Here is a 20,742-nt window from a genome sequence, read left to right on the forward strand (position 1 = left end):
TTCATGGTCAAATTGCCGCAAAGAAACCGCTACTAAAGGACACCCATGAGAAGAAGAGACTTGCTTGGGCCAAGAAACACAGGAAACCATTAGGCTGGTGGAAATCTGTCCTTTCGTCCAAATTTGAGATTTGTGGATACAACCTCAGTGTCTTTGTGAGACGCAGAGTAGGTGAATGGATGATCTCAGCATGTGTGGTTCCCACCGTGACGCATGGAGGTGGTGGTGTGATGGTGTAGGGGTGCTTTGCTGGTGGCAGTCTGATTTATTTACTTAACCAGCATGGCTACCATAGCATTCTGCAACGATATGCCATATTGTCTGGTTTGCGCTTATTTGTCATTTGTTTTTCAACAGGACAATGACCCAAAACACACCTCCAGGTTGTATAAGGGCTATTTTATCAAGGAGAGTGATGGAGTTCTGCACCAGATGACCTGGCCTCCATAATCACCCGACCTCAACCCAATTGAGATTTGGGATGAGTTGGACCACAAGTGAAGGAAAAGCAGCCAAAAAGTCCTCAACCTATGTGGGAGTTCCTTTAAGAATGTTGGGAAAGCATTCCAGGTGATTACCTCATGAAGCTGGTTGAGAGAATGTCAAGACTGTGCAAAGCTGTCAAGGCAAAGGGTGGGTACTTTGAAGAATATTGATTTAACACTATGTATAATTACATTATTCCATGTGTATTATTTCATAGTATTGATGTCTTCACTATTATTCTACAATATAGAAAATAGTAAAAAATAAAGAAAAACTCTTGAATGAGTAGGCGTGTCCAAACTTTTGACTGGTACTGTATATACAGGTCACTAAGGTTAATACACGTTTGTTCATGGACAATACAAAATGACATAATTACCCAGTAACATTGAAGACATAAAACAATGATTTTAAAGTTAAATCTTTATTTATTATGACAACCAGACCTAAGTCCATTCACAGACTAAGGATTTTTTATGTTTTTTACACTTTATAAACTAAAAATCCTTCTTGATAAAATAAAGTCTGAAATTATAGTTGCCATGAACAACACCTGGCATAAACGGGATGGTGTGTGTTTGTGGTCTATGACAACCACAGAGAGACTCTTGTATCTGTGGACATGACTCCAACAGGGTCACCAGGAGGGATCAGCCAATGAAGTTGGATGTTCCACTCGATTGACTACATTAAAATGGTGGAAGGCCTTCATTTCGCTGCCCATGCAAAGGCTGCCTTTAGGCAACGAGAGGCCTCTATCATTTTCTATGATGACAGGTTCTTAGTTCATAGAAAGTTAAAGAACAAAGAGGAAATGGAATCATATGGAATGCTTAACAAGGGTTGCCCTGGTAACCTGAGCACTTTTGAAGATTGGGTGCATGCTTGATTGGGTTTCTGTAGTTCTTTGATTGGTTGATTTCTCTTTGTGGTTCCACACCGTTTCTTTCACTTTGCTTTCTGGCACATAATTGGTGGGTTGCAGGCTTAAGAAGCTGCTTTCTGGCTACTATGGTCTGTGAGGACAGTTGTGGCAGGAAGGCAGGAGCTTGAGCTCATCTCTGGCTTATGATTGGTTGTTGGGTTGGTCGGTAGGCTGCTGTGGTCCATTGATCACATTGCGTTGGCTTTCTCTTAGGCACAGATCTAGGATCAGCTTCCCTTCCTCAAATCTTTACTTAAACATTGGACGGGGTAAACACAAAACTGATCGTAGATATGCGTTTGTGGTGATTACTTGCGAGGCCAGTTGTAGCAGAGTTAGTGGAGGGAGGGTAAGCTGGGTGGTAGCCTCACTTGCGGGGCTGGTGAATGTGCTGAGTGAGGTGCTGGTTCTGGGGCATCTTGGTGATAGATGGCTGGGGCTTCTGGTGAGCTACCTGGGCCGCTGCAGGGGTGAAGTCCTTATCACCCTGAGAACAGAACCACACAGACACTTAGTACAGCTGTGTTACAGAATACAGGCACTTACAGTGTCTCAGAATTCTTTGAAATGCATTTTTTTTTTTTTTACCACAATCTGATTCCAGACCATTTATTCAGAGCCCTATAGATGCTGTTTACGTGACACTGGACTTAGTGCTCCTCCATGTAATTTCTATCACTTGTATGTATAGGTAAAAAAAAACAGATACGAATCAGATATGCATTTTTATTTGAGTCACTTCAAAAACTGCGGGTGTAAACAAGGCTATAGATAAGAGTTGTGTTGTTACAGTAGTGAAGTCAGAATATCTGAGGCTATAGAGAACACACACACACACACAACTGCAGTGTTTAATGTGCCATGTCTGTGTTTTGTAATGTTCATGAAGGCCATCCCTTTTTGGTCAGATAACGATTGCAGTTTATGGCCATAACTCCTATTGAAAACAATTCCGACAGCTGATGTATTAGATCTAGAAGCCACAGGGAGGTGACAGACCTCGTTACCCAGGTTAGGAGGCCTATATCTGGGCATCTCATCACTCTGAACCCCCTTATCCTTAAATGGAGCTGGTACGATAAAAACGAACTAGTATGTCGTCTAAACTCTATCGGGAAATCTGTGTTGACGGTGTTTCATTCCCGAAAAGTCAAAGTAACTGTGCAGTGAAAAGCTCACTTTTAAAAAGTCCATATTCTGTTAACTCATACCCAAATAATGTTGTCGACTCATACCCAAATAATGTTGTCGACTCATACCCAAATAATGTTGTCGACTCATACCCAAATAATGTTGTCGACTCATCCTATATTTGTTTATGGCGAAAGCATTGGATACATTTTGTTATTTAAAAACTCAGGAGCATTCAATATCATCTTGGTAAGCAACTCCAGTGTGTATTCGGCCTAGTGTTTTAGGTTACGGTCCTGCTGAAAAGTGCATTTGACTCCCAGTGTCTGTTGGAAAGCAGACTGAACCAGGTTTTACTCTCGGATTTTGCCTGTGCTTAGCTTTATTCCATTTATTTTTAGCCTAAAAAAACCCTCCATAGTCCTTGCCAATGACAAGCATACCCATAACATGATGCAGCCACCACCAAGCCTGAAAATATGAAGTGGCACTCAGTGTAGTGTTGGATTTTCTCCAAACATAACTCTTTGTATTCAGGATACTTTTTGCAGTGTTACGTTAGTGCCTTATCGCAAACAGGATGCATGTTTTACTTTTTTTTTAAAACATTTTCTGTACAGGCTACTTTTCATTTAGGTTAGTATTGTGGAGTAACTACAATGTTGTTGATCCATCCTTAATTTTCTCCTATCACAGCCATTAAACTCTGACTGTTTTAAAATCACCATTGGCTTCATGGTGAAATTGCTGAGTGGTTTCCTTCCTCTCCGGCAACAGAGTTAGGAAGGACGCCTGTATCTTTGTAGTGACTGGATGTATTGATACCCCATCCACAGCGTAATTAATAACTTCAAGATTAAAGTCTTATTTTTTTACCCATCTACCAATAGGTGCCCTTCTTTGCAAAACATTGGAAAACCTCCCTGACCTGTGCGGTTGACCTGTGCGGAAATCACTGCGCGACTGACAGACCTTACAGATAATTGTACATGGTCAAAAGTATTATGCTCGAACATCTCATTACAAAATCATGGGCATTAATATAGAGTTGGTCCCCCCTTTGCTGCTATAACAGCCTCCACTCTCCTGGGAAGGCTTTCCACTAGATGTTGCAACATTGCTTCCATTCAGCTTCAAGAGCATTAGTGAGGTTGGGCACTGATGTTGGGCGATTGGGCTTGGCTCACAGTCGGCGTTCCAATTCATCCCAAAGGTGTTCGATCGAGTTGAGATTAGGGCTCTGTGCAAGCCAGTCAAGTTCTCTCTCTCCCACACCGATCGACAAACCATTTCTGTATGGTCTTCGCTTTGTGCACTGGGGCATTATGAAACAAAAAAAAAGGGCCTTCCCCAAACTGTTGCCACAAAGGTGGAAGCACAGAATCTTCTAGAATGTAATTGTATCCTGTAGTGTTAAGATTTCCCTTCACTGGAACTAAGGGGCCGGAACCATGAAAAACAGACCATTATTCCTCCTCCACCAGACTTTACAGTTGGCACTATGCATTCAGACAGGTAGCGTTCTCCTGGCATCCGCCAAACCCAGATTCGGCCGTCGGACTGCCAGATTGTGAAGAGCGATCCATCACTGCTCTAGAATCCAATGGCGGTGAGCTTTACACCACTCCAGCCGACGCTTGGCATTGTGCATGGTGATCTTAGGCTTCATTTTTATGCTCTACGCGCTTCAGCACTCGGCGGTCCCGTTCTGTGAGCTTGTGTGGCCTGCCACTTCGCAGCTGAGCCGTTGTTGCTCCTAGGCGTTTCCACTTCACAACAGCAGCGCTTAGTTGACCGGGGCAGCTCTAGAAGGGCAGAAATTCAACAAACTGACTTGCTGGAAAAGTGGCATCCTATGACAGTGCCACTTTGGAAGTCACTGAGCTCTTCATTATGGGCCATTCTACTGCTAATGTTTGTCTATGGAGATCGCATGGCTGTGTGCTCGATTTGGAAGTCACTGAGCTCTTCAGTAAGGCCATTCTACTGCTCATATTTATCTTTGGAGATCGCATGGCTGTGTGCTCGATTTTATACACCTGTCAGCAACAGGTTTGGCTGAAATAGCCTAAACCACACATTTGAAGGAGTGTACACATCATTTTGGCCATGTGTAATTGTATGTGTAGAGTACAGCGAGGAGCTTGTCATTCAAAAATCATGTGAAACTCTATTATTGTACACGGAGTGAGTCCATGTAACTTATTATGTGACTTTGTTAAGCAAAGGGGTTGAATGCTTTGACTCGAGACATTTCAGCTTTAAATTTTTCATTCATTTGTAAAAAAAAAAATATCATTCCACTTTGACATGGACTATTATGAGTATTGTGTGTAGGCCAGTGAACACAATCTCAATTGAATCCCTTTTAAATTCAGGCTGTAACAGGACATTTTGAATAAGTCAAGGGGTAGGAATACTTTCTGAAGGCACTGTATGTGCATATTGTGTGTGTGTTGGAGTGTCAGTGTACATAGAGAAAAATTAAATACAAGGGTCAACTCAGATAGTCCATCTAGCTATTCAGTTAGCTATTCAGTTAGCTTTATGGCTTGGGAACAGAAGCTGTTTAGGAGCCTGTTGGTGTAAGACTTGAAGCACCGGTACCGTGCAGAAGCAGTGAGAAGAGTTTATGGCTTGGGTGGCTTGAGTCTTAAGATTTTCCAGGCCTCCGTTTCACACAGCCTGATAGAGGTCCTGGATGGCAGAGAGCTCAGCCCCATGTACTGGTCTGTCCGCACCACCCTGTAGTGCCAAATCTGTTCAACCTCCTGAGGGGGAAGGGGCGCGTGTGTGGACCATTTTAAGTCCTTTAATGATGTGGACACTGAGGAACTTGATCCGCTTCACTGCAACCCCATCGATGTGGATGTGTTGAGGATGAGTGTGGCGGAGGTAATGTTACCTACAATGGCTGTGCGAAGTTGCTGGATATTGGAGGGAACCGGAACATACCACTGTTGTGAACCGATTCAGAACATCCCAAACATACTCAAAGGGTGATGTCTGGTGAGTATGCAGGACATGTCTGGTGAGTATGCAGGACATGTCTGGTGAGTATGCAGGACATGTCTGGTGAGTATGCAGGACATGTCTGGTGAGTATGCAGGACATGTCTGGTGAGTATGCAGGACATGGAAGAACTGGGACATTTTCAGCTTCCAGGAATTGTGTAAAGCTTATACCTGCCCATACCATAACCCAAACTCCACCATGGAGCACACCACACCATTTACAACGTTGACATCCGCAAAACACTAGCCCCCACGACGCTATCGAAGCTGTCTGCCAGCTGCCCGGTACAGTTCAAACCGCGATTCATCCGTGAAGAGCACAAGGTGAGCATTTCCCCACTAAAGTCAATTACGACACCCAACTGCATTCAGGTCAAGGCCCTGGTGAGGACGACAAGCTTCCCTGAGATGGTTTCTGACTGTTTGTGCAATAATTCTTCAGTTTCATCAGCTGTCCGGGTGGCTGGTATCAGAAGCCGGAAATGGAGGTCCTGGGCTGGCGTGGTTATACGTGATCTGCGGTTGTGAGGTCGGTTGGACATACTGCCAAATTCTCTAAAATGTCATTTGAGGCAGCTTATGGTACAGAAATTAACATTCAATTATCTGGCAACAGCTCTGGTGGACATTTCTACAGTCAGCATGTCAATTGCACAAACTTGAGACATCTGTGGCATTGTGTTGTGTAACAACTGCACATTTTAGCGTGGCCTTTTATTGTCCCCAGCACAAGGTTCACCTGTGTAATGATCATGCCGTTTGATTAGCTTCTTGATATGCCACACCTGTCAGGTGGATGGATTATCTTTGCAAAGGAGAAATGCTCACTAAACAGGGAAGCAAACAAATTTGGGCACAACATTTCAGAGAAATACGCTTTTAGTGTTTATGGAAAAGTTCTGGGATATTTTATTTCAGCTCATGAAACATGGGACCAACACTTTACATGTTGCGTTCATATTTCTGTTCAGTAGAGTGTAGTGATTCATTATACCATCTAAACCGCTGTGAAATATATTTTCCTAAAGCAAAAATATTGTTGTGTCAGCTGTTTGAAGCTGGTGTACAAAACCGAAAGTAAAAGACAAAAGTACAGGAAGCATAGAAATAGCGCACATAGAACAGATCTACCGCTTCTTAGACTTGCTTTCAATGAGAATGACAGATCTATAACGCACACTTCTATGTGTATTTGTTCGGGTCGCCCAAAAAGTTACATATTTACACTTTAATGATGCAGAATTAAAATCGCTGCCAACCAGAAAAGACAGTAAAGCAGGAAGAAAGAGAGAAGATCTCTCCATAGGAATGCAATATAATTGAGTGGAATGTAGACAGTGTTAACCCCTAGTTCACCAAATAACTGAGGCAGTAAGGCTAGCCTTTATCAGGGAGATGTAGCTCCTCTCTCCAAGGTCATCTCAGTGGGAGAATATAAAGTCATCTGAACAGCTGCCCCCTGGTTCACCAGGCTTTATTTAAGGCCTGTAGCAGCCTGCAGGCGTGTTGGAGGATACATGGCAAGACTAGGGGAGAGCCGGAGAGGTAAAGGGCCTGCAGGCGTGTTGGGGGATACATGGAACGACTGGGGTTAGAGCCAGAGAGGTAAAGGGCCTGCAGGCGTGTTGGGGGATACATGGAACGACTGGGGTTAGAGCCAGAGAGGTAAAGACCCTGTCGCAGCCTGCAGGCATGTTGAGGGATACATGGAAAGACTGGGGGTAGAGCTAAAGAGCCTGTCGCAGCCTACAGGCGTAATAACACAGACAGATAGAGGATTAAAAGGTACAGATGGTAAGTAGGAACCACAGGGAGGTGAGCTTAGCTAGGGGGGTCAGTATGGTGTATGTGGAAAGGGGTGGGCTAAGGTAGGTGTGTGTGTGTGTGACCACTTACCTTTGTAACCACTCCTGAAACGACCACAGTGGGCTTTGGTGGGCTAGACAGACAGAGAGAAAGAGACAGAGAGACAGAGAGAGAGAGAGAGAGAGAGAGAGAGAGAGACAGAGAGAGAGACACAGAGAGAGACAGACAGAGAGACAGACAGAGAGACAGACAGAGAGACAGACAGACAGACAGAGAGACAGACAGAGAGAGACAGACAGAGAGACAGAGACAGAGAGACAGAGAGAGAGAGAGAGAGAGGTTATAAAAACAGACTGACTATCTCCATGTCAATACTCTGACGGGACAAAATAACATTTTGTTGAGATGAAATGTCAGTGTCAATATCAAAACCACTGACCATCGACATTCTTTTTCAGGATGTTACAAAGACAAGAACAGAAATCACTTCTGTTTGATCCCATTGAACAGCGAGTGTGTTATAAGGAAAGGAACATCCTGGCCTAGTATGACTCCAGAGGGAGAGACTGCAGAGAGAGAGAAAAAAGAGCCCTGAGCTCAGCCACAGTACTGTGGCGCTGTGGACCTGCCTGCCAACCTGCTAAATGACTAACATTAATCCTGGTCTGGATCTACACTGCAACTAAAACAGCAGACAGGAGGGAGGGGCGAGAACACACCTTTGGAGCAGGGAGAAAGAGGAAAAAGGTTGGGTTGAGAGGGAAGGAATGAGAGCGAGTCAGCGGGATTATTCAGAGGTGGACATGGACCTTGACATGGGAAACGAGTCCGGTCTAGTTTAACAGCAGAACTATTACAGGAAGTAAAATGCTGTCTTCAGCAACTACCTCTGGAAGTTCGGACAGGGCTACATAAAGTAGCATACACACTTAAGGTAGTCTACATATTGTAGCTAGCATCCATGGTACAACACCCGTAGCATACACACTTAAGGTAGTCTACATATTGTAGCTAGCATCCATGACCTTGTCAAGAAGTTAACGACTGACATGTTTATTTTTAAAGAGCCTAAAACTACATCCCCTACATACTGGTCTTTACCCCCAAAAATAATACAAATAATAAAAACTTCTGCACTGTTCAACCAATCCAGAAATGTGAAGGAGGAGTTAAGATGGAGTGTCGTCATGTTAACGTCCAAAAGAGGAAGTGGTGTCACAGGCTCCATTTCCATTGTTCCCTCCACTTCCAGTTCGGATGAGCACAAACTGTGCAACTTCCAGTGCTCGTTTCCAGTGACCACTGAGGCTGTACCCGCTTTATGTTACATGTTGTTGTGTTTGATGCAAGAAACCACTTTACAAAATTAAATGCATTGTTTTTACTCTGCCATTTTTAAAGTCATGCCCCCCCTCAGTCCTTGACTTTTCTTAAATAAGTCTATGTAACACACTGTCAGTGATAGAATCTTAACATCACAACAGAACTGAAGTTATAACCAGTTTAAGGAGGGCATGTCATTTAAAAAAAACGTTTTTCCCCCCCATTGCCCCTCCTTCTCCACTCCTCAGCCTGAGCCTTAACCATCTGAGCCTTAACCATCTGAGCCTTAACCATCTGAGCCTTAACCATCTGAGCCTTAACCATCTGAGCCTTAACCTACACCTCCTCAGCCTGAGCCTTAACCATCTGAGCCTTAACCTACACCTCCTCAGCCTGAGCCTTAACCTACACCTCCTCAGCCTGAGCCTTAACCATCTGAGCCTTAACCTAAACCTCCTCAGCCTGAGCCTTAACCATCTGAGCCTTAACCTACACCTCCTCAGCCTGAGTCTTAACCATCTGAGCCTTAACCTACACCTCCTCAGCCTGAGCCTTAACCATCTGATCCTTAACCATCTGAGCCTTAACCTACACCTCCTCAGCCTGAGCCTTAACCATCTGAGCCTTAACCTACACCTCCGAGGCCTGAGCCTTAACCTCCGAGGCCTGAGCCTTAACCTCCGAGGCCTGAGCCTTAACCTCCGAGGCCTGAGCGCCAAAAAAGCGACCACACAACCACCAGATAAAACTGAGACAGGAGAGAGGAAGGGCCGGCACCATTTAGATAGAACAAGCTGGGGACAATGCTACGGGACGATTTTCAGCACAACATGTCATCACAGAGAGCAGGCTCTACATCTCAAGCAACAACAACAACGCCCTCACCAGCTTCCGTTGTTTATGTGACATGCTCCAACAGATGACATTGTGTGAAGATGCACCATTAAGCACTAGCAGACAATTGACTGCGGTCATATTGACACATTCATTATAATGCCATTATCGCTTCTGTGCTGATTTTCACAATTTATTAAGTACATTTGGTGCTTATAAATGATGTTTATGCTGCTGATTTTTCATTTGATTGTGCGTCTTGCTGACTGGGCATCTTAGGTTGGGATATTTTTTGTCTTTTAGTCAATAGACAACGTTACCGCGACCCAACAGATTTGCTTTTTGATTGATAGTTGGAAAAAAGACACTCCACAAATAATAATAATACTTGAACGTGTTTAGTTTACATGTATTTTTACATACAGCCTACAGTAACAAACTCATTCAAATGCTATTGTGTTAAATATATATATTTTCGTATTCTAACATTACCCAAGACCTTTATAAACAGAACCAAATGATTATTTTTTGTGATAGCATACATGTATTAATTACACGGTCAGAATGACTGCTCATTAGCTTGAGGGGGGGGGGGGGGGGGGTCACTCGAGGCCAAGCGGTTCTAGTGTTAACCGGTAGAATATCTACTGTCAAAATTTATATTTTGCCACCGTTGAATTTCTGTACTTCAGTGACACCCATGGTTCCCTCATCTGGCTATTGGTATAAAATTATATATAAACTACTGTTAGCCTAAACCAGTGAAGAGCAAAATGATCCACTACGTTTTTACATTTTAGTCATTTAAACAGACTCTTCTCCAGAGCGACTTACAGTTCGTGCATTCATCTTAACATAGCTAGGTGGAACAACCACATATCATCTTAACATAGCTAGGTGGAACAACCACATATCATCTTAACATAGCTAGGTGGAACAACCACATATCATCTTAACATAGCTAGGTGGAACAACCACATATCATCTTAACATAGCTAGGTGGAACAACCACATACACTAAAAGTATGTGCTTTTACACCTGCATTGTTTGCTGTTTGGGGTTTTAGGCTGGGTTTCTGTACAGCACTTTGAGATATCAGCTGATGTACGAAGGGCTATATAAATCATTTTGATTTGATTTGAGTGGACAACTGGTCGACGAACATCTCATTCCAAAATCATGGGTATTAATATGGAGTTGGTCCCCCTTTTCTGCCATGACAGCCTCCACTCTCCTGGAAAGGCCTTCCTCTAGATGTTGGAACATTGCTGTGGGGACTTGCTTCCATTTAGCCACAAGAGCATTAGTGAGGTCGTACACTGATGTTAGACGATTAGGCCTGGCTCGTAGTCGCATTCCAATTCAAACCCATTTCATGAATCTCCCGATGAACAGTACTCGTGCCGACGTTGCTTCGAGGCAGTTTGGAACTCGGTAGTGAGTGATGCAACCGAGGACAGGCGTCGTTACGCGCAACACGCTTCAGCACTCGGCAGTCCCGTTCTGTGAGCTTGTGTGGCCTACCACTTCGCGGCTGAGCCGTTGATGCTCCTAGACGTTTCCACTTCACAATAACAGCACTTACAGTTGACCTGGGCAGCAATTTGACGAACTGACTTGTTGGAAAGGTGGCATCCTATGATGGTGCCACGGTGAAAGGCACTGAGCTCTTCAGTGTGGGCCACTCTACTGCCAATGTTTGTCTATGGAGATTGCATGGCTTTGTGCTCAATTGTATACATGTCAGCAACGAGTGTGGCTGAAATAGCCGAATCCACATATACTTTGGCCATGTAGTGTCATTTTTATTTTGAATCCCAGCCCCCGTAGGAGGCCTTTTGCCTGGCGGGCATTGTACATAAGAATATGTTCTTAACCGTCTTGCCTAGTTAAATAAAAGGTTACATTTAAAAATAAAAACTCATGAGTAGACCAGATCATCATGAGCACTCACCTCAATTTAGATAAATATCAAAAATGGAGATCTGCCATTGAGTTATTGAGACGAGTCCCCGTGCTTGTATCAAATCAGCGCAATGGTGCTGGCCCAATCAAAAACAGTGATGAAATTATAGCTGACCACACGCTGGGAAATGATTTAACATCATTTAAAAAAACGGATGACTTTAGGAGTTGCAGTAAGTAAAGATTTGATACAAGCCTTCAATGGCATTAGCCTACTTTATTTGAATATTCTGGTCACTCATTGATAGTCATTCTCACAGTAATCATTTATTGATTCATCCAGTTGGTTAAGAAAACGTATGTGGTGAGCTTTACAAAATGATGTGTGAAGTGTGTAATTCACAGGCAGTGTTTACTCTATGGGCAGAGAGCACTTTACAAACAGTTACATTTGGCCACAAGAATGGCAACAGCTTAGTAACAGGCGCAGCATAGCAAACGTCATTATGAATCATTAAATCTCATGAACGATGAAGCAACTGGTCCAACAGGTCCCAGAAGACCAGGAAGTGTGTGTGGCAGAGCAGAGTTGACCATGGTGAAAACGCTCTGTTGACTATACTGGCTTCAACAGTTCAAGATTTACTTGGACTGGAAGAGAGAACCAAGCCTATCTAACCCCCCTCTCAGTCTGTCCATCTCTCTCTCTCCTCCCATCCATCTTAGAGGTCTAAATTGTATGTGACAGGCGTTCCCTTGGCCACTCGGCTCCACATCTACACAGAACCCACCTGCCCACTGTCGAGAGCAGGTGGACACACATGCACACACTCTAAACTAGCTCTTTAATGAGCGACAGCTTGAGCCAGAACTGGGGCAAGAGCCAAGTTGTATGCATCAGTGGGGATTTCTACTGCATTTCACAAGGTCAGATTCACAGCCGCCTCTGATCTCTCCAGAGAGAACCCGCAGCCATTATGGCAGCCTCCCTCTTTAGGCCAGGATGGAAGGTAAAGCCTCTCTCTGTGGTTCAGCTATCACACAGCAACCAATCTCCTCCTCTACCACCACACACACGTTCAAAGATCTGGGGTCACTTAGAAATGTCCTTGTTTTGTTGACGTCGAGACTGGTGTTTTGCGGGTACTATTTAATGAAGCTGCCAGTTGAGGCCTTGTGAGGCATATGCTTCTCAAACTAGACATTCCAATGTACTTGTCCTCTTGCTCAGTTGTGCACTGGGGCCTCCCACTCCTCTTTCTATTCTGGTTAGAGCCAATATGCGTTGTTCTGCGAAGGGAGTAGAACACAGTGTTCTACATGATCTTCAGTTTTTTCCTCAGAAAAAGAATAGACTGACGAGTTTCAGAAGAAAGGTCTTTGTTTCAGGCCATTTTGAGCCTGTAAATCGAACTCACAAATGCTGATGCTCAACTTGCTCGCACACGCTTTTTCAGTTCTGCCCACAAATTTTCTATAGGATTGAGATCAGGGCTTTGTGATGGCCACTCCAATACCTTGACTTCGTTGTCCTTAAGCCATTTTGCCACAACTTTGGAAGTATGCTTGGGGTCATTGTCCCTTTGGAAGACCCATTTGCGACCAAGCTTTAACTTCCTGACTGATGTCTTGAGATGTTGCTTCAATATATCCACACAATATTCCTCTCTCATGATGCCATCTATTTTGTGAAGTGCACCAGTCCCCCCTGCAGCAAAGCACTCCCACAACATGATGCTGCTACCCCCGCGCTTCACGGTTGGGATGGTGTTCTTCGGCTTGCAAGCCTCACCCTTTTTCCTCCAAACATAATGATGGTCATTATGGCCAAACAGTTCTATTTTTGTTTCATCAGACTAGAGGACATTTCTCTAAAAAGTAGGATCTTTGTTGCAAACCGTAGTCTGGCTTTTTTATGGCAGTTTTGGAGCAGTGGCTTCTTCCTTGCCGAGTGGCCTTTCAGGTTATGTCGGTATAGGACTCGTTTTACTGTGGATATAGATACTTTTGTACCCATTTCCTCAAGCATCTTCACATGGTCCATTGCTGTTGTTCTCGGATTGAGTTGCACTTCTCACACCAAAGTACATTCACCTCCAGGAGACAGAATGCATCTCCTTCCTGAGCGGTATGACGGCTGTGTGGTCCCATGGTGTTTATACTTGCGTACTATTGTTTGTTCAGATGAACGTGGTACCTTCAGGTGTTTGGAAATGGCTCCCAAGGATGAACCAGACTTGTGGAGGTCTACAATTTTTTGTAAGGTCTTTGCTGATTTCTTTTGATTTTCCCATGATGTCAAGCAAAGAGGCACAGAGTTTGAAGGTAGGCCTTGAAATACATCCACAGGTACACCTCCAAATGACTCAAATGATGTCAATTAGCCCATCAGAATCTTTTAAAGCCATGACATAATTTTCTGGAATTTTCCAAGCTGTTTAAAGGCAAAGTCAACATAGTATTTAAACTTCTGACCCACTGCAATTGTGATATAATTCACTGTAGGTGAAATGATCTGTCTGTTAACAATTGTTGGAAAATGTACTTGTGTCATGCACAAAGTAGATGTCCTAACTGACTTGCCAAAACTATAGGTTTGTTAACAAGAAATTTGTAGCGTGGTTGAAAAACAAGTTTTAATGACTACAACCTAAGTGTATGTAAACTTCCGACTTTAACTGTGTATATATATATATATATATCTCTCTCTCTCTCTCTGATAAAAGTTCCTCCAGAGTACTATAGAAATGTAAATGAATTACAGTACATACTGTATACATGTTCCATAGAAGATAGACATAGTTTGTTGTCGGTCAGACCACTGCAGAGTCAAGAGAAATCATGTGACTACTACACTCCTGAATAGGGAAGTCTTCGAGACAGGCTCAGTCGAGGGCACACCCTGCCGGGTGCATTCCAATACTCTAAACCTCTTGCCCTCTTTACTTTTACAGACCTAAGGACAGATCTTGTTTGCTCTTAAGGACATCGGCACACACTAACATTATATTGTTGTAATATTATACATGTTATAGTGTACACTTGTATTGGTGGAGCAGTGTACACTTGTATTGGTGGAGCAGTGTACACTTGTATTGGTGGAGCAGTGTACACTTGTATTGGTGGAGCAGTGTACACTTGTATTGGTGGAGCAGTGTACACTTGTATTGGTGGAGCAGTGTACACTTGTATTGGTGCAGCAGTGTACACTTGTATTGGTGCAGCAGTGTACACTTGTATTGGTGGAGCAGTGTACACTTGTATTGGTGGAGCAGTGTACACTTGTATTGGTGGAGCAGTGTACACTTGGTGCAGCAGTGTATTGGTGGAGCAGTGTACACTTGTATTGGTGGAGCAGTGTACACTTGTATTGGTGGAGCAGTGTACACTTGTATTGGTGGAGCAGTGTACACTTGTATTGGTGGAGCAGTGTACACTTGTATTGGTGGAGCAGTGTACACTTGTATTGGTGGAGCAGTGTACACTTGTATTGGTGGAGCAGTGTACACTTGTATTGGTGGAGCAGTATACACTTGTATAGCGCACAATGTATTGTGTGATGTATGGTTGTGTTAATGATGCAGACTATTGTTGTGTTGTTCCTGTTTGGACCCCAGGAAGAGTAGTAGCTGCCTTGACAGGAACTTATGGGGATCCTAATAAAATAGTTTGAATGATTCCATAGAACTCAACTGGTTGTTAAACCGTTCGGTTGTCTTTGCAGAGTACACCCAACAGACACGTGCACGTATGCACAGAGAAACACACACACAGGTAGTGTGGTGGGAATATTTCACCTGTATAAACAGACATTGCTCAAGAGTGGAGACGCAGAGAGGAACTTAGCGGGGGTGTAAAGCACCATTCTTTTACCCAACATTAATGAAGCCTCAGACATAGACACCACATGAATAAAGCCTCAGACAACACATGAATGAAGCCTCAGACATAGGCAACACATGAATGAAGCCTCAGACACCACATGAATGAAGCCTCAGACACCACATGAATGAAGCCTCAGACAACACATGAATGAAGCCTCAGACAACACATGAATGAAGCCTCAGGCAACACATGAATGAAGCCTCAGACAACACATGAATGAAGCCTCAGACAACACATGAATGAAGCCTCAGACATAGGCAACACATGAATGAAGCCTCAGACATAGGCAACACATTAATGAAGCCTCAGACATAGACAACACATTAATGAAGCCTCAGACATAGACAACACATTAATGAAGCCTCAGACATAGACAACATGGTAATGTTAAGCCTCAGACAACACATTAATGAAGCCTCATGACATTTCACCTGTATAAACAGACATTGCTCAAGAGTGGAATGAAGCCTCAGACATAGGCAACACATTAATGAAGCCTCAGACATAGACAACACATGAATGAAGCCTCAGACATAGACAACACATGAATGAAGCCTCAGACATAGACAACACATGAATGAAGCCTCAGACATAGACAACACATGAATGAAGCCTCAGACAACACATGAATGAAGCCTCAGACACCACATGAATGAAGCCTCAGACACCACATGAATGAAGCCTCAGACACCACATGAATGAAGCCTCAGACACCACATGAATGAAGCCTCAGACACCACATGAATGAAGCCTCAGACACCACATGAATGAAGCCTCAGACACCACATGAATGAAGCCTCAGACACCACATGAATGAAGCCTCAGACACCACATGAATGAAGCCTCAGACACCACATGAATGAAGCCTCAGACACCACATGAATGAAGCCTCAGACACCACATGAATGAAGCCTCAGACAACACATGAATGAAGCCTCAGACACCACATGAATGAAGCCTCAGACACCACATGAATGAAGCCTCAGACAACACATGAATGAAGCCTCAGACAACACATGAATGAAGCCTCAGACAACACATGAATGAAGCCTCAGACAACACATGAATGAAGCCTCAGACAACACATGAATGAAGCCTCAGACATAGACAACACATGAATGAAGCCTCAGACAACACATGAATGAAGCCTCAGACAACACATGAATGAAGCCTCAGACAACACATGAATGAAGCCTCAGACATAGACAACACATTAATGAAGCCTCAGACATAGACAACACATTAATGAAGCCTCAGACATAGACAACACATTAATGAAGCCTCAGACATAGACAACACATTAATGAAGCCTCAGACAACACATGAATGAAGCCTCAGACAACACATGAATGAAGCCTCAGACATAGACAACACATGAATGAAGCCTCAGACATAGACAACACATTAATGAAGCCTCAAACATGTTCAGAATAACCACTAAACAGTAGGTCATAACAACCATCTAAGTAAAACAAGGTGGCCCTCACCTTGTTGAACAGATAGTATCAGACCTGGTTGTTTTCTCCTCTAGTACAGCTACCGGCCAATCACGGGTTATTTGGTGAATTAGAGGGTGATTGGCTTGTTTGTAGAATGTTCTCACCAGTTCTAAAAATGAAACATTAGGACTGTGTGTGTGTGTGTATTGATCATTTTAAAAAGCAACAGTACTCTGACATGCTGTTCAGAGGACACAGGTCAAAGTTTAGTGTGTGTGTTACCTAGGTTCCTCCACAAAGTCCTCGTCCTCGTCTTTGATGGGAGGGGTCTCAGGTGGAGCTGCTCCCTGGTGCTTCTGCACTATCCTCATCCCCCCTGCCTTTACTGTCGCACACACACACACAGACACACGCAATTAGCTACACACTAGGACAGTTACACATTAACAAACAAACAAACATGCACATTAAAACACCAAAACTGTTACATATTAACAAACACACACCACATACACGTTGACACACATTAGGACAGCGTCCCCCAAAAGGTCCATGCTATCCGGGACCCTTGGGACGTCCTTACCCCCATTGAAGATGACATTTAAAATGGTTAAGTTACAGGTTAGGTAAGGGTTTCGGGTAGGGACGTCCCAAGGACCCCGGATAGCAGATACCTTTTCCAAACTCGGTCCTGGGGACTCCAAAGGGTGCACATTTAGTGTTGTCCTAGCACTGCACAGCGGTTTCAAATAATCAATGCATCAACTCAAAACGTTAATTTTCCTAACCTGCTGCGTAAAATGTCCTACACCTGCTATAAAAAGTCCATTTTGACGAAAGCTGTATACCTTCTAGACAAAACCGTCCCCAGGACTGAGTTTGGGAAGCGCTGCATTAGGGTACAAGAGTAGATAAAAGGCTCAGGCAAAATGAAAATGTCCTTCACAAAAGCAGTTAAATAAAACCACAGACAGACAGATAATCAGATAGCCTAACTGGGCGACAGGCCAGTCTGTGTAATATAATCAGATAGCCTAACTGGGCGACAGGCCAGTCTGTGTAATATAATCAGATAGCCTAACTGGGCGACAGGCCAGTCTGTGTAGTATAATCAGATAGCCTAACTGGGCGACAGGCCAGTCTGTGTAATATAATCAGATAGCCTAACTGGGCGACAGGCCAGTCTGTGTAATATAATCAGATAGCCTAACTGGGCGACAGGCCAGTCTGTGTAGTATAATCAGATAGCCTAACTGGGCGACAGGCCAGTCTGTGTAGTATAATCAGATAGCCTAACTGGGCGACAGGCCAGTCTGTAGTATAATCAGATAGCCTAACTGGGCGACAGGCCAGTCTGTAATATAATCAGATAGCCTAACTGGGCGACAGGCCAGTCTGTAGTATAATCAGATAGCCTAACTGGGCGACAGGCCAGTCTGTGTAATATAAAGGACATACAGTAGATAGCTTGTGATCCAGAATGAAGACAGTGATTGCACTCATATCATGCGGAAATACATATATATATTTTTACATTTAGCTGACGCTCTAATCCAGAGCGATTTAAGGTGTCAGCATGCTTCAGATCGTCTGGCGCCTAAACCAGTGTGCTCACATACTCCCCCAAAAGACCTTTGTATGAAAAATTAGAAAAAGCAGCAATAGTACTGTTTGTCCATTTTGAGACACTGTAGCCAGCATATACTTCCTCGAAATTGTCTGAATTAATCTAAGATAACTCGGTAAATCTGTCATTAATTTTGATGTTTTTGCAGGGAAGATCTTAGTGACTCAATTTTACATCCAACTAAGATGTTTGGTGCAGTATTTCACAATGACAAAAATTGCATGAAAGTGAGTTCTCTCTCATTGAATGACAATAAAGACTCGGGTCGTCGCTGTAAATGAAAACGTTTTCTCAGTCAACTTACCTGGTAAAATAAGAGTTAAATAAATAGAAAATAATAAATGTATTGAAGAATCCCGACAAAGGGGCGTAGACTTCAGATACCGAACAACCCCCCCAAAAAAACCTTGCCGAAGTTCAAAAGGTCAAACTGTTGTCATAATATATGCACAAACTCTTACGAACAGTTTGGGCTGGGAAAGCATATGGACGCCTTTACAGTAGTGAGTGCATAGGCCTACAGTTTTTGTACTGGTCCCCCTTCAGAATCAAACCCAAATACTCCATCTAAACGTGAATTGATTCTCAATTGCAGTACGGTTCTAGAAAAATATCCCATCAAAATAATTTCACAAAAACTAAATACACACTTACTGTACACTGATTTAACTGGTTTTAACAGTAAACAGTATTTTTCAGTGACAACACATTTTTATTTTATTTAACTAGGCAAGTCAGTTAAGAATACATTTTTATTTTACAATGACGGCCTATTCCAGCCAAACCCAGGTGACGCTGGGCCAATTGTGCGCCGCCCTATGGGACTCCCGATCACGGCCGGTTGTGATACAGCCCGGGATCGAACCAGGGTCTGTAGTGACGCCTCTTGCACTGAGATGTAAGTGCCTTAGACCACTGCGCCACTCAAGAGCTGTGTTGCGTCTGTCTTCCGTTTACACACAGCACAGACGTTCAGAAACGCAGATAGCTAATTAGTACAGGTAGTCCAGAGTCTTCCTCATTCACACAGGTCGTCTGTCTTCCGTTTTACACAGACGTTCAGAAACGCAGATAGCTAATTAGTTAGTACAGGTCTTCCTCATTCACACAGGTCGTCTGTTTTCCGTATGTTTACCGTAAACAAGCGCAGTAACATGGACATGTGACCATGTGGGAATCCTAACCCTATAAAAAGGTGTAACCTTTGTTTTTTGAAAAGATAAGGTACTTATGCTTCCAAAACCGTACACGTGTTATTAATGTTCAGAGAGTCACGGCTCTTAATAAAACTCCCGCCTATAGAAGACACCTTTGTCCAATGACTCATGTGTAATGTAACGGAGAGTCATGATCAAGGGCTAATCCCATTCCTGCATTGAGGCATGTTTCTAGACCCATATCTTGCACCGCTCCACGGTGTTAATGTAACTCCTAATTGCGTACTGACCCCAGTGCAGCCCAGTGTAAACATGCGTAATGGGAGGGGTCAGTGTCTTCTGGCAATTATGGCATACTATCGTGCCCTACTTTCTGTCCACGTACTCCTTAGGTGTTATCAGATTCCCCACAGACTTTAAAAAAAAAGGTAGCTTCCACGATACTAAGCTAAAATCAAATATTTAGCTTTAATGGCAATCTAGCATTGGTAACGTTTATCAAATTGTCTTGCAAGATTAAGTCGTATTCGATAGGCGTGGTGTTGATCAAGTGTTTAGCTAACGTTACAATATGGCACGTCATCCGGGAAATAGCCCTAACGACAGGAAAAAAACTGATTTAATTGCTAAACTATACGATATTGTTCAACAGCAGCACATGTTAGCGTACACACATGTTAGTCTACTTGAAATGTATGTATATCTAACGTTGTCAAATGCAACTATTGACATAGGCCTAATGCATATGCCGTGATACGTCAGCTGAACCGTGAATACAAAAAGCGACATAAGGTTCAATACCAGCCGGGAGGTGTCCTCCTTTGGTCTCGATTTTCTCCTTCGGCGGCGAAGACATATCTAACTAATGTCTGTCGGAAGCGTGAAAACACTCGTTTAAATAGATATTCCTTTTCTTTTCTGGGGTAAACAGCAGCAGTCGACTTCAGTCCAGTTCGTCAACGTGGCTTCTTGTTTGGCAACTGTGCGTGATGACGACAGTGAAAATATCAGACAAATAGGAAAGTCAAGTTAAGTCTGACGTCGAGAGGGTGGTACGGGATGCGGCTGGTGCCAGAATAAAGAATTTCCCATGGATAGATACTGTAAAAGCAGGCAATCGTATCATCTCCCTCTGTCTCTCCCAATCAATCAAAAGGCAAGGAGGTTACTGCTTTCCTTGTGTCCTTTTTTTTATAGAACCAAGTAGAT

The 20,742-nt window shown here is 43.4% G+C and overlaps 1 protein-coding gene across 1 annotated transcript; it reads right to left on the reverse strand.

Moving 5' to 3' along the window:
- Positions 1-894: 894 nt before the first annotated feature.
- Positions 895-20,527, reverse strand: LOC115125186 (death-associated protein 1 homolog). The gene is made up of 4 exons (XM_029654682.2): positions 20,335-20,527; positions 17,032-17,134; positions 7,453-7,495; positions 895-1,898 (listed from the first exon to the last, which is right to left on the reverse strand). The coding sequence occupies exons 1-4, from the start codon at positions 20,387-20,389 to the stop codon at positions 1,779-1,781; spliced, it is 321 nt and encodes a 106-aa protein (XP_029510542.1). The 5' UTR covers positions 20,390-20,527; the 3' UTR covers positions 895-1,778.
- Positions 20,528-20,742: the final 215 nt, after the last annotated feature.

Source organism: Oncorhynchus nerka, linkage group LG6, assembly GCF_034236695.1.
Source record: "Oncorhynchus nerka isolate Pitt River linkage group LG6, Oner_Uvic_2.0, whole genome shotgun sequence".
Classification (NCBI taxonomy): domain Eukaryota; kingdom Metazoa; phylum Chordata; class Actinopteri; order Salmoniformes; family Salmonidae; genus Oncorhynchus; species Oncorhynchus nerka.

Coding starts and splice junctions, on each gene's coding strand:
- LOC115125186 (XM_029654682.2), bottom strand. CDS start 20,389: ATGTCTTCGCCGCCGAAGGAGAAAATCGAGACCAAAGGAGGACACCTC. Junction 7,496..17,031: donor GACTTTGTGGAGGAACCTAG/GTAACACACACA, acceptor CTGTCTGTCTAG/CCCACCAAAGCCCACTGTGG. Junction 1,899..7,452: donor TTTCAGGAGTGGTTACAAAG/GTAAGTGGTCAC, acceptor TTCTGTTCTCAG/GGTGATAAGGACTTCACCCC.